This window comes from Colletotrichum lupini, chromosome 6, assembly GCF_023278565.1.
Source record: "Colletotrichum lupini chromosome 6, complete sequence".
NCBI classification, from domain to species: domain Eukaryota; kingdom Fungi; phylum Ascomycota; class Sordariomycetes; order Glomerellales; family Glomerellaceae; genus Colletotrichum; species Colletotrichum lupini.
This window is the reverse complement of record NC_064679.1, coordinates 1,940,327-1,953,746: the sequence shown is the minus strand read 5'-3', so window position 1 is coordinate 1,953,746 and position 13,420 is coordinate 1,940,327. Positions and strand designations below refer to the sequence as shown.

General features: G+C 49.4%; 6 protein-coding genes across 6 annotated transcripts; 3 read left to right on the top strand and 3 right to left on the bottom strand.

Moving 5' to 3' along the window:
* Positions 1-2,144: 2,144 nt before the first annotated feature.
* Positions 2,145-3,762, top strand: CLUP02_12064 (uncharacterized protein; the record flags this gene model as incomplete). The annotated part of the gene is made up of 5 exons (XM_049291028.1): positions 2,145-2,315; positions 2,391-2,838; positions 2,893-3,010; positions 3,078-3,173; positions 3,267-3,762. The coding sequence occupies 5 exons, from the start codon at positions 2,145-2,147 to the stop codon at positions 3,760-3,762; spliced, it is 1,329 nt and encodes a 442-aa protein (XP_049148173.1).
* Positions 3,763-5,763: 2,001 nt separating this feature from the next.
* On the top strand, positions 5,764-5,901 carry CLUP02_12063 (uncharacterized protein; the record flags this gene model as incomplete). Its single annotated transcript, XM_049291027.1, has 1 exon — positions 5,764-5,901. The coding sequence occupies one exon, from the start codon at positions 5,764-5,766 to the stop codon at positions 5,899-5,901; it is 138 nt and encodes a 45-aa protein (XP_049148172.1).
* A 313-nt stretch (positions 5,902-6,214) lies between these two features.
* On the bottom strand, positions 6,215-7,316 carry CLUP02_12062 (uncharacterized protein; the record flags this gene model as incomplete). The annotated part of the gene is made up of 3 exons (XM_049291026.1): positions 6,215-6,668; positions 6,733-7,025; positions 7,281-7,316. 3 exons carry the CDS (start codon positions 7,314-7,316, stop codon positions 6,215-6,217), a joined length of 783 nt encoding a protein of 260 aa, XP_049148171.1.
* Positions 7,317-8,249: 933 nt separating this feature from the next.
* Positions 8,250-8,969, bottom strand: CLUP02_12061 (uncharacterized protein; the record flags this gene model as incomplete). The annotated part of the gene is made up of 1 exon (XM_049291025.1): positions 8,250-8,969. The coding sequence occupies one exon, from the start codon at positions 8,967-8,969 to the stop codon at positions 8,250-8,252; it is 720 nt and encodes a 239-aa protein (XP_049148170.1).
* Positions 8,970-9,442: 473 nt separating this feature from the next.
* On the bottom strand, positions 9,443-11,410 carry CLUP02_12060 (uncharacterized protein; the record flags this gene model as incomplete). The annotated part of the gene is made up of 1 exon (XM_049291024.1): positions 9,443-11,410. One exon carries the CDS (start codon positions 11,408-11,410, stop codon positions 9,443-9,445), a length of 1,968 nt encoding a protein of 655 aa, XP_049148169.1.
* Positions 11,411-12,716: 1,306 nt separating this feature from the next.
* Positions 12,717-13,149, top strand: CLUP02_12059 (uncharacterized protein; the record flags this gene model as incomplete). Its single annotated transcript, XM_049291023.1, has 3 exons — positions 12,717-12,748; positions 12,822-12,987; positions 13,048-13,149. 3 exons carry the CDS (start codon positions 12,717-12,719, stop codon positions 13,147-13,149), a joined length of 300 nt encoding a protein of 99 aa, XP_049148168.1.
* Between the last annotated feature and the right edge of the window lie 271 nt (positions 13,150-13,420).

Below are 13,420 nucleotides of genomic sequence, written 5' to 3'. Positions count from 1 at the left end.
GTATATACTAACCTATATAATACTAAGGTTACAGATCTAGTAGAAAGTCTTTAAAAGGGAAGATAAAGAGCTTATAAATAACGTAAGAATCTGTATAATAAGGAAGCTATTATATAGAGGTATACGTATTAATAAGGAGGTAAGAGGTTATTTTATAGGACGTAAGGTCGTTAGGGTACTACGTAAGTTAGTATATAGGGACCGTCGGGAGCTATATACCCTCGATACGGGCTAGAACGCTATATTAAGCGCTTATTATAAGTATTATACGGCGTACGCGATTATTAAGAAAAGGAGTGTCCTATACGAAATTATTAGTATATATACGTAAATAGTTAATACTAAAGAAAAAAGTAAATGAAAAGAATTAAATTATAAATAGGTATATACGCGTAATTATACTTACAATTGCGCGTACATTAGCCTAAGAAGAAGTATAATTACTAATTAATAAAAATTACACTAGCAATTGCGCATAAAATTACCTAATTATACCTAATTAATATTTCTAATTAGCAAATCGCGAATATTATACTTATAGTTACGTATATAATTAGGTAATAGTAATAAAAGTAAAGTAGAAAAGGGCATAAAGTGTAATAAGGCGAAATATAATCGCTGATAAGTAACTATAGGGGCGTAGGCAGATTACTTACCTTACTTAAGGAATATTAGGTTAGTTAAGAGGAAAGGGAAATTGATTAGTAATAGAAATTAGTAAGGAGGATATGCTCCCCAGCTGCCCCACTTTCGCTAGGCAGCACAACCGCCCTCACGTGACCACTGCTGCCTACGGTCGCAAGCAATTCCTTACAATAATATATGGGATTTATCATAATATTCATTTATACGTACGAGAAAGTCGCGCTATTGATGCCTAAAATTTACGGTGGCCGTAGGTCTATTGGAAAGAACGGTTTTGGCGGAGTGCCTCTTGCAGTCTGCCGTACAATGCTCCGCTTTAGAGACCGGGGCTCCGAGCCCGGCCGTCCAAATAAGTTGGACCATCAACCAACAGGCTGGGTGGATAGTGGCCGGGGTTGAAATGCAGGGGCGCGGCGCCAGCAGTATCCATAAGTCCCACCCGGGCTGATGGCCTCGATCATCCGAGCAAGCCCATGCATTCGAATTCTGCGCGGTTTTGCGAAATTCCTTGTCAATGTTGACAGACGAAGAACGAAGGCCGGTTGTGGCGTTGCCGGCACGCTTCCGAATCACCACGACTTTGTCTGGAAATAGTAACGGGGAGATTGGCTTGAATGCTGGATATTGAATTGTGGTTCGTTCATTGCTGCTGCGGGAAGCGTGATTCACGTTGAGAAACGACCTGATATCCCACATCTTCCTGTCATATGGGTCTGTTTAGGCCGTGCGTACGGTCCGTGGTAAGATCGGGCTGGGCCGGATCGTCTGTTCCACTTGAAGAACTAAACAGCTGTGCTGTGCTACAAGAGTTCTCGTGTTACGACTCTTGTGTTCGAGGAGTTGACAGTCTGAAATGTCACTCGATGCCCTATACTCTCACCGTTTTATGCTTGTTCTTGGCATATGTAGCCCATGTGGCAACGCGCTGCCCGGAATTCCCGGCATGTTCAACCCCTCTTCTCCCCTGTGCCACACCAATGCAGATTCTTCAAGATTGCACGTTGAGAAGGAGTCACCAACAGGGTAGTGGATCCCTCGGAGGAAGGCATCTACGCATCGAGCAATAGTCTCGCAAGAAATACGACGTCTGTCATTTTGGGCTACTGTGGCATGTGCGGTACGTCTTCAATGTTACCACAAGCTGAGAAATTATCAAATAACGGCTAACTCCTAGTGAGGTTCGAGTTGTGACAAGTTGTGACACGCTGCAAGGTGCAAATTTCTTCTTGCCCCCTTGAGCCTAAAACCAGAAGCGTCGAAGAAGTATGCATGAAGCCAGGACCGGAAAGTCGTGGGGCCAAGCCGAGGCCAAGAGTGCGTGGGTTCCCTAACACTTGTAGCCGTAAGAATAAGCATCAAAGTGTTGATACTCTCCGTAGGATTCTCAGTGATCATGAACCGCGAGAAAAGAGGGTGGCCTTATCCATAAGTCTACGTTGCCCTCATCGTCGCTACTGCTCTCTTTCTACCCTCTCCATATTCACAATCATGAAGTAACGATGGATGGCCTTCCTCCAGAATACGTCAATGCTAACAATGCAGGGCGGATCGTCGGCGTCGTTGGCGCTTTCCACTTCATTGCTCTGGCATTCGTCTCGCTGCGTGTTTATGCTCGCGTGGTAATCCTCAGGGCCTTTGGAGCCGAAGATGCCCTCATAGTGGCTGCCGCCGTAAGTCCGTACTCTTATATCAGTTTGTCCGTTGTTGAAGGTCAAAAAGAGGTTATTGACTTCAGCACGATTTAGATACTCGCCCTTGCCTCTTGGGTCTGCCTAGTCCTTCAAATACCTTATGGTCTCGGTCGTCATGGTTCGACAATCCCGACAAACGACAGAATCGAATTCGAGCAGATATCTTTCTGGAAGACGGTTCTATCAGATGGCGTCGCGATGGGACTGTTGAGGATATCGATGGCAATAAGTCTACTTCGACTAAAGAGGGACCTTCAATGGTACCGATGGTCGCTTTACGCCGTAATTGGTATGTATGAATACGAAGTTGTCGCCTCAGATCCAAGAATTCGATGGCTAAAGTCTGTAGGTTTTGTCATTGCTTACTCGATTCAAGCAATTGCTTGGTTGTTCGTTTACTGCACGCCATATTCGGGCTGGTGGGAGTTTCAGTGGATGAACCCCTTCGATCCAAGGTGTCACGACTTCAATCTGTTTATTAAACTGACGTACTGGAATATCTGTAAGTCAGCCTGCGTGCCGGGCCGTCACGATTTCTGACAAACCTTTTGGTCAGCCTGTAACATATTTACCGACATTTGCTTGGGAGCGCTACCGATTCCCATCATCTGGCATTTGAAGATGAGATTCCGCGTCAGACTTTATGTGATAGGCATCCTTAATCTTGGTTATTTGTAAGTCTTAATCATGTCCTGATATCCTTCTCGATTCGCGAATGCGCTGACATGATTCTCAATCCAGTGCAGTCATCATGGGCATCCTCAAGGCTGTATTCATGTTGACCACAGGTGGCAGTCCAGATGCCATATTCGACTATTGGGTTCATTTCTGGCAAAAGTGAGTCTACTTTCATGCAGTAAACTACTTTCACAATGAAACGTGTAGGCGTTAGTGAAAGTGCACATCCTAATTAGTCTTAATGCGAGCTAGTCTTCAACTCAACATCGGTATCATCGCAGCTTGCGCCTCTTACCTCAAACCTCTATTCGGTCGCCTCTTGAAGATCAACAGCTCAGTCGACTACTATCCTAGCAACGAACGCTACGGCCGAAGTGGTCAGACGCCCCTTGGCGGCGGTGCCTCTCGCAACACCCCCTACGCGAGCGGTAACAGGAGGACCAGCAGGATCCCGCTGGATCGCAGTTTACATGACGAGTTCGAGATGCATACCAAGGACGAGTTCAGTGTAACTGAAAGGTATGTTTCTGGCACAGGTGCCAGAGCTGACGTGGTGCGCTCGCCGATCGCTATGGAAGGCCGATGTTCCGCTGAAGCTATGTATGCTGGTGCTTTGCCTTCCGATACGAACAGCGAGGAGATTATACTACAGAAAGAGCATGGAAGAGGGATTGTCTGCACGAGGGACTTTAGTGTCAAGTACAGCGAGAATGATAGGTTTGGGCCAGTGGGTTCATCGAAGTCATAACAAACATGGCAGGGCACTTCTTCTTTGAGGAATTGGCGTAGGAATCATATATAGTGTTTAACAACATTGAAAAATGTTATGCACAGGAGAGATATTTCCCGATGTCTCCAGTTGATGATTTCTCATTGAGGCCTAGGGACGCATACTTCTTCAATAGCTCCTCTTCATTCCGTTTGGTCGTCATCATAGTCAAGAGAGTTGCATTTTCTCTAGCAAGACTCATCCGCCCGGGAACCACTTTATCCATAAGGTAAATTTTCATCTCCCAACTGCCTGATTGTGTGTAAGATTCCTACCGGGAGCAACTGAGGCCCAGGGAATTCAACGGCACGCAAGCTGCAAACTCTCATTTTGCATGCCATTGTCGTGTGCCTCAGATAGACTAGCGGAGGCGGCACAGGGATGTTCACGATGCGGATGTATACCGATTCCGAGGCCTGGTCATGGATCCTCGTAACAATGGGCATGCCAGACCTGAAAGCCGGCGGAAAACCTCGGCACATGCCAGCCATCTCCTGGATTGGGTACAGGAAATGAAACGCCCAGTTGGGGTACGACGATCTCGGACCCGGCACCGAACCAGCACCAAGACGTCGGGTTCTGATGAGCTGAGATCTGCTAGTCCCGGATGTATGCCCACCGGGATGCGTTATCGAGTCATACGTGGAACCAGTGGAAGAAGTGTCAAAGCGGATTCCGTCGGCGACGAGCCAGCGGTAACGTTGCTGCATTTCAGCGGTTGGAGAAGTTGAGAGAAAGGCACGCGCCGGACTCGTGCGCCAACACGTCTGATGACGCACATGCATGATGCACGGCGCCGTGAACGGTCCCTTGCGATGCCCACTCTCCCGACTCGCTACACATCGGTCCAAGTAGAACAGCTAGAACACATGAGCGGCTATAGATAGCTTGCCAACATGCAACGGCTAGTAGCTAGCCAATGTTCAGAAGTGTGGCTGCGGCGACATCATCTTCCCGATGGACCAGGTCTTTTTCTCGCAGATTCTGCATTCTGATGTCTTCAGTTAGACATTTCTCGCCCACTGGTGAAACGCAAAATTGAATGAGCAAGGTGATCTTGCCAATCAGCGGTTAATTCGTAAATCATAAGGTTATCGATTCCAAGGGAAGACCCTGGTCTTCGGCCCGCGATCGAGGAGAATCATAGTCTCAAAGATGGCCGTCAAGCCATTGTTCCCCTCCCCCGCAGAATGTACTCCGGTATCTTCGTGAACTAAGCCAGCATAAAAGCCGTATGATTGGCCATATGGCGGGTTTGTCCCCAAACTGGCAGCCAGCAGACGGGCCCACGCCGGTCTGAGGGCCCGGGCCCGTTCGTCACTTGTCTCGGTGGGAAAGTGGGGTTTCTTTGCGTAGTCTCGATCCGGGAAGGAGGCACTGAGAACTGCCATTGATTGAGTGGCAGGTTGGGTCTTGCCTTGTGACAAGACCGATCTTAGCTCCTGCTTCAGTACCTTTACCAGCTGCACGTCATTCGCCACTTTCCTCCGAACCACTCAGCCGACGGGTTCTTCGTTCTTTCCCAATCGTTGTTGGGCAGGCACCAGGTAAGAGATACAGAAAGGCAGGAGGCGGGGTGACGGAGGAGCTTCCCTCTACCGCCGGCGTCAAAGCTAGCATTGCTGGCTGGAACTTGCTGCTGACTAGCGACTTCTATGCTCGGGGGAAGAACATGTGGTCTGTTTGACTGGCCCCAGCCGTGAGGAAGGAGCCAGACGGGAGGTGCTCTCGCTCTTGCTTCCCATCTCGCCCGGTTGTTTCCTTTCCATCAATGATGCTCCAGGTCGCCATTAGATAATCATCGCCATTACTTAAACCACCAAATCACTTGCCACCCACAGCCCTTGACTTCTTCCACCTCCATCACCACTTCACTGCACACTCAAACACTCAACGACTTCGGTCCACAATCAAGGCAAACAGAACCACCTTCAAGTCACTTCAAACGACTCCACCAACTATCAACATGTCTGGCTGCGGATGCGCTTCCACCGGCTCCTGCCACTGCGGCAAGGACTGCACCTGTGCCGGTTGCCCCGTAAGTTCCCCTCCTGGACACTGATCGCACCATCAGCCACCAAGATGATGTTACTGACACTCTTGCCACAGAACAAATAAGCATGTTCGAAGCTTTGACTGATCGCCATGCTTCACGGGTGGATCTACGGGTTGTTTGGACGGATTGACCACATGGTCTTCGAATGGTTGCATGCAAACAGATGCAATGGAACTTTCTCCCTCACCCCCTCACTTCAGCCCTATTGTCGATAGTCGTTAGGCAGAGATTCGCAATGCAAAGTTGATATCGATAGTCCTTGCCTTCCTCGTGCGGTGCAATCCCTTGTCGTATAGTTGTGTCACTCGATCCCGTCTGTGCTGACCTGTCGTTAATATGTACGACGCCAGATCCATATCACACCCAGTCATACTGCTACGCATCATCCATGTACAACGCGATCTCGCACTCCTCAGTCCACGGATCGCACTCTGATAGGGATAGCGCCTTGCACCCAGTGCTAAATCCATCTCTTCTTCCTTTCTCGTATAACGACCAGCTCAACGTTCCAACGACCCTCGCGACGTAAAAGAACGCAGCAAAAATAGACCAGGCATATTCCCACTTCGCAATCATACACCAGCCCCGATTCTCTGGCCACGCTTCGTCACAGCTTCGGGTGAGATACCACGGCCTCTCGCTGAAGTGATGAGGATCGCTTAGATCGGGTTCGTTCTGCGCGGCGGCACTGCAGGCCCATAGGACGCCGAGGAAGGCGTCGTACGCGAGGTTCGTCCATCGGGCTTCGTATTGCAGGACCGCCATCGTTAGGCGGGCGAAGAATATCGTCGCTCCGAGGACCGCAGTGGCCATGTCGGAAGTCGTCAACCTGGATGAAGCGATGGATTAGCGTTGAAGCTTCAGCAGAGTGATGGAAGCATGCGGAACCTCACCTTTGGCTCCATATCAAGGGTATCTCGGGTGGCTCTTCATGGTTGGCATAGAAGTATATCCGCATTCTGGGATTCGAACACCATCCTTGCTCACCGCCGTTCCTCCAGAGTCGCGAGCGGAAGCGATCTGGGTACGCCACGCCGAATAGCACGAGAGCGGCGAAGACGACGACAGCTTCGATACACAACAAGACCACACTCAGGTCTGGACGATGGATCGATCCTCTCAGTCTCTGGCTCATGATTAACAAATTCTTAATGACCAAGGTATTGTGAATAAGAAGGTATCGGCTCTTCGGAGAGCAGAACCGAATACGCAGACGCAGATACGAACGCCATGATTTCTAGAAGCGGCATCGTAGCGACGGCCCAGGCTCTCTTATTCGATAAAGGAAGCTCGTTTCGCTGGTGACGACGACAATGACAAGGGAACTGAATGCCTCAAACTTGCTCGATATTGGGGGCGGGGAGGTGGTTCGTCTTTTACATCCCGAGGACGGCGACTTCGGTGCTGGGGCGACTTGACTTTTAGGCGTGGGGAGACTGACTGGTGAGGTGGTGAGGGGTTCGGGAAACTTGCTCATTCTTGCGCAGTTAGGCGGCTTCCACATGCCGCATGACAGACCACCGATCTCTTATTGTCTGCCAAGAGGCTCTGTATATGGAGTATTAAGTAGACTTGCTTTTTCTCCTGCTTCTGCAAGTCATTTTTGGCAAGGTTCACGTACGGGTGAATGCATGCCCACAGTCGTACGGTCCGGCCCGCATCACCTCATTTCGGGCACCTGAGGAGCCGCCGATTCCGCAACGGGCCCGAGAACTCTGCACTCCAGACGTCGAGCCTTCTGGGTACCGATAGAGCTTGTCTTTGCGACTTTCAGATAATTGATGGATTTTTCTCCAGCGTCAAACGACGAGGAGCCGTTCGGCCTTGCTCGACTCCAAGCTTGGCTATTGATTACTTGAAACTGGACCTGGGTCGGAGGAGGGGACTATACGCTGTCTTGTACTTCATCTCATTGGTAGCTTTACTTCTTGAGAAGTGTCAAGAGCTATGTACAAGTAGAATCTCAATGCCATCGAAGACTCGTTGTAAGAAGATGGCAGCTGCCAGTCGCTATCTCCTAACGTAGAGTCTAGTCTCCAGCTGGGCCCTTAATCAAAGATGACCGTATCTTCTTCGGCGTGCTTGCAGCTGCTGGCCGCCATAATAAGGCTTCATCTCCTTCTTTCATTTGGTGTTTTCTCTGAGTCTGAAGCAAGGGTTCGACGTTAGCTACCCGTAGCTCCAAAAATATGATCTATTGAGGAGAGGAGGACACACCAGATCGTGCTTTGCACCACACCGAAGTGAGCAAGCACCCTAGGCAATCGTCCGTGCTTTCACAATCAACTCACTGGTACCAGCAAGAAGTGACAACCCCAAACTCCTCCCTCTGCCTCCTCAACAGCTCATCCCTTGCGTGCCTGATAGCAACAGCATCTTCCTCCTCAAGGAACCCCATTGCTACGCCCAACTAAGACGCAACAATCGGTCTCGGCATCCCCATGCCACCAAACAACAACGCGCCAGGAACCTCGGCGTAGGCGAACGAGAGCAGCTCCGCCGTAAAGCGCGAGATGTCGAATTGGTTGAAGGTATGATCTCGCACGCCTTTAATCTTGAGGAGGTGGCGGCGGGTGCGGTAGTACGCCATCGTAGCCCAGACGTAGCTTCGCTCGGCGACGCGAGCCGACTCGGCGGTCATCCAGTCGAGGTAGCGCGTTAGATGTGGGATGAGTGCAGGCGGCACCGTCAGGACGCGGATGAGGCCTACGAGCTGGGCGTGGGAGCGAACGCGGGTGATCGTGAGCCGGTCGCGGGAGTAGGCTGTCGGGCAGGTTGTGAGGGGGCGAAGGCGATAGAGAATACCGCTTTCATTGTCGATATCAGCGCTTCTGCTGGCGTATTGATTGCCATTTGTGAGAATGAGCTCATCGATGGTTGAGTCGGAGGTGTGCCAGTAGAGGTCCCAGTGAAATTCTTCAGTGGAGAGGCCCTGGGAGACCATGAGCTCGTAAGTGCAGAAGGGGAAGTTCGGGTCGTCCGGAAGACTGGTCGCGTAGATGTGTTTCTTCTTGCCAAAGTAGATGGAGAATGGGATCGAGATCATGATGTAGAGGGATCCGACTTCGAGTCTGTCCATGATGATCGGCGGGTGGGTTGAGGGCGAGTAGGGCGCTGCTGGAGACTCCATTTCGATGACGCTGAAATTTCTCAAGGAAGAGGAACGGTGTTGGAGTGAGGTTGATATGAGAGTCAAAGAGGTGAAAACGAAGTGAGAATGAGGATGAAGGTGGAGGATGGGTTGAGATGAGGTGGGTGGAGTAAACAAGAAAGACATGCCCATATTCAACATGATGATATCGAGGTTAGTAAGAAAAAACGAAAGAAGAAACCTGTTTCAAATTCAGAGATTCATTACCCGAACGATATTCATGTAACATGCAGCTATCAGTACTTCTAGACCAGGCCCCGGCAAAAAACATGAATTTTTCAGCTATCACATCTGAGCCTCTGAGGTACCTGCCTCCTTGGTCGCGCTTCACAAGAACAGCCGATGAACAAAAAGAACACTTATCTTTCCCCTCCTTCCCGTCTTAAAAAAGAGAAAAAAAGAGAAAAGAGAGAAATATATATATATATAAAGGCTTGCAAAGCCCCTAAGTTTCAACTCAAGAGTACCTTGCTAGTTTCTCGGAATTCAACACTATAATAGATATTTTGCCATTGCTCCCAGTCTTTCAGCTCGATGTACCCGCAGCCTACTCTATGAAATATGGATCGGCCATCCAGTAAATGACCTGTCTTCTCAACAAATATACCCAAAACAAAGTCGCAAGACTTAAGGGTGGTCGGATCTCTCCCACTATCAGCCATCAAGGGGCAAAAGGTCACGTGAGCACCCTCAGTGGGATTTTGATAGTCATCCAGGAAAGCCGTGAATTTTCTGGCGCAGTCAATGATTCTGGAATATGCTGTTGGGACGAAGGTATAGACCGTACCGCCGCTCTCATCATGATGCAGCTGCAACTGTCCTTTCATTTCATAGACCTGAAGTTGGAGCAGGGTGGTGGAAATTTGCTGATGACCTTTGCCTGGGCTTTGTATCACGTACCTTTCGAATGAAGCGAGGGGCGAGGTAACCATTGTCCCAAAGACTTCATGCTCAAAAGATATCGGTCCGTCCATAGAGGTCCAACTCCAGGAAGGAAACTTGACCCCGTTGGTCCATCTCCCATCAGAGGCTACTTGAGATCTTCTGGTTGCCCTGACCCTTTTGAGGTTTACGTGTATTCTGCCACTACTCCAATACAAGCTTCTAATCAAGCTCTTGTTGAAGTGGCCCCAGATGCATATATCGTCCATTGCCTGGCCCAAACGTAAGGCCACTGCAGACAACGCCACAAGCTTGTCTGATTCTGGGAACGTGAGGTCACGGTTGGTATATTCCTCCACAACTCGGAACCAGACAGTGGTGAGGGTCCAATTGTCTTTTGCCTCTATCGTTGACGGGACCGACGTCAGTTTCAGACCTTGAAAGAAGTTATCTTCGAGACTCAAACCATCCGGGAACGACTCGCATGCGTGTTTGCATTCGGCACAGCTCCAAAACAACTCTCCGCAACCGAACCCGAGAACACGCGGCGACAGCAATCTTTCTTGCAACGCCCACCCTCGGGAACCCAGTGGTTGGCGATAGAGCGCGTCTTCATAATAGCTGGAAGAGAAGACGACACATGAATGATGAATAGACTCATCTCCATCGAAAATACATCTTGTATCAACTTCAGTGGGTGGCATAAAAGGTGGCACACCCCCTCGGAATGTACTCTCATGCGGATTTGCAGCTCGGTACAGCGCAAGGCAAAGTATGCTGTTTGAGTATACGTCCGCCATTCGTGAGGACTCATGGGCCCAGTCTTCAGTACTTCCGGGCCCACTCTGAATAATACACAGCGAATCGATCCAGATGTACAAGATATCGAGGCATCGTACGGCTTTGAGAGCTTCACAGAAAGCTATCGGAAGCTCATCGTCGGCGATCCCTGCCCGCAGCCTATTTTGGTTCCAAGCGGTGAGACGGAGGAATGAAGGATTCGAGCCCCAACAATAGCTGAGTGCAGCATACGGCCCAGAAATCGGTGTCGTCTCGGGATCGATGAGCCGCAAACCTGATTTGTCTATCTCCAGCAAACGGGTGGGATACGACTTTGGTTGGCCTTTGACGCGACATTCTGCATGTCCTGTCAAGCACGTACTCATCCAATACCGCACCGCCTTCAAGGCTTCCGGTTCAGGTATGATGCCGTTCCTAACAGCGACGCTGGAATTGACGTTTACGGTCGATTTTGGATAAACACGGAAGTGGCGCGAGAATATACCGCCTGTCTGATATAAAATAGTGAAAGTGAGCCGAGCAAAGGACTCGGAGCCTGCTCGATTGAAGGCAGTCCGATACATCCATGGGCCCGTGAAGATATCGAGTGAGTCATGCATGTCCAGTGTTCGAAGAAGCAATTCGCCGCAAATTCGACACCCGCTCGCGGCTGACCTGGAGAGCGAGATGCTATCTTGATGATGAATCTTGTATCCCAAGTCGAACGCGATTCCGTTGAATGTGATACCACGGAACATCGGCATGCATACATTGCAAAGCATACTTCTCCCAGTAAGATACCAATCTAAAAAGTTCGATGTAGTTGGCGCTGGAGTTGAAATTGTCTCCTGATCTGGTACTTAGGTGAAGTTGGGAAGACTTAAGAAGACCACGTCGTGGAGTAGCGAACAAGACTCGTAGTTGAAGACATTGTTGTATCAGAAATGTGATGTTCCTTTTCTATGAAACCGACGAATCACTTCGAATAAGAAGATGATTTCTCACCGAAAATTACCACGTTCTTTCTGCTGATTCGTACATGTGCCATGAGATCTTAACGGACTACTATTGGCTGCCTTAGTCTTGTCGTCACTCCCGACTCTGCGGAACGCCACAAAATTTAACTTCATGTACGCTGGAGGTGACTAGACTCCCTCTTGTTTGAAATATCCTCTAGTCTTACTCTAATAGTGCTGATCAAAGACGATACTCGCAGAGACGGCCATACTGCAGCCTGCAGGCGCCGATAATGATCGGGTTTGAAACCACTTTAGAAGTAGCTGCCCGACCACGGAAGTTGAATGGTTCCTAGATGATAAAACGATAATTTTGATCAGTACAAGGGCTTAGAAGAAACATGATAATAGCAGCATGGCAGAAGGCATGCCAGCCTCTCGTGAGAGTTGAGAATTGTGCATCAACGCTAAAAGGCAAAGACCCATTCTAGCTTTTCTTCAAGGTCCCACTAACCTCTTAATCTATGGCCTCGAAACACTTTTCTGCAATTTCAATCAGCACAATTGCTCGGATTTCGAGATCCAGGGATCATGAAGTGGCATCGACCCGATGTCTCCGACCTACTCGGGTCTCGTGGAGGCGGTGAATGTTGGATGCTGTAATCTCTTTAAGCTTTCTATTTTCTCAACCCGGTGGGATGTAGATTGCATATTGGGCCACAATCTCGTTCTCCTCGAATTATCTCTGAGGTAAGAGAGGCGAAGCTAGAGTATATATGTTGGTATCCCTGTTACAGGGTGGTTGGTTCGAACCGTAGTTGACGAAGAGATCAATTGAACTATATGAATATCTGCGTAGGTGTAAGAAGGAGGTTCCAACCGTAGGTTGGGCTGGCTACGATAATCGTAAATAGGGCCCCCAATTGGCCCCTGCGCAGTCGGCCGTACGCCGCGGTCGAATTGGACTTCCAATCCGACAATATAAGAGCCGCAAGGTTGCAGCTCCGACTGATGTAGTATTTAATACTCATGCGAAAGTACACTCCGTCCATTAAACAATTCGCCAAGCGCTCATCCGATTGACCGTTGCCATCGACTCATCTTCAAAATGCTCTCACAATACATCTTCGTCATCATCGCGTAAGTAACTTAGCTAAGCCTCTATTAATTAACCCCTGCCAATATGAATACACGCTTACCTTGTCACCCACAGCGCATGCGCTGCCGGCTCGTTCGCATCTATCGCGACCTGTAAAGGAAGCTTCTACGCCGGCGCCTGCCAGGACATCTTCGCACCTGGAGCTCGTCACGACGCACTCACACAGAGCTGCTGCCAACCTCCCCATGGCACAACATATCATGATGGCCCCGGAACATTTGTTCGTCCTTCGCTACTTAGTTTGGTTTAACAGAACAATGATAGCTGACATCTAATCTAGTGCTGCACCAATGCTGACTCCTCCGCCATTGCTTACTTGTCTTCATGCTGTTCCAACGGCGGGAAGAGACAGATCAACTTCAACCCCGTGCGGGGCGACTGAGTTCTTGATGTCGCAGGTTCTCTCTAGTGTATCTGAGCGAGGCTATTGGCAATAGAGCTGAACATGAGGAGACAAGAGGCCCTGCGAACAGGATATCTGGGCAAATGTGTCCCGCTATCTTTCTTTTCTTTTCTGGATTACTTGTGTTAATTGTGTTGTAAGTCCGCACTACGGAGTATATTAGTATCGAGGGGCGCGGAGCAAGCTTAACAATGCATTGGCGCGCAGAAGACTGAATATTCCTGCTGACCAGACCTTCCTTTCTGCTCGA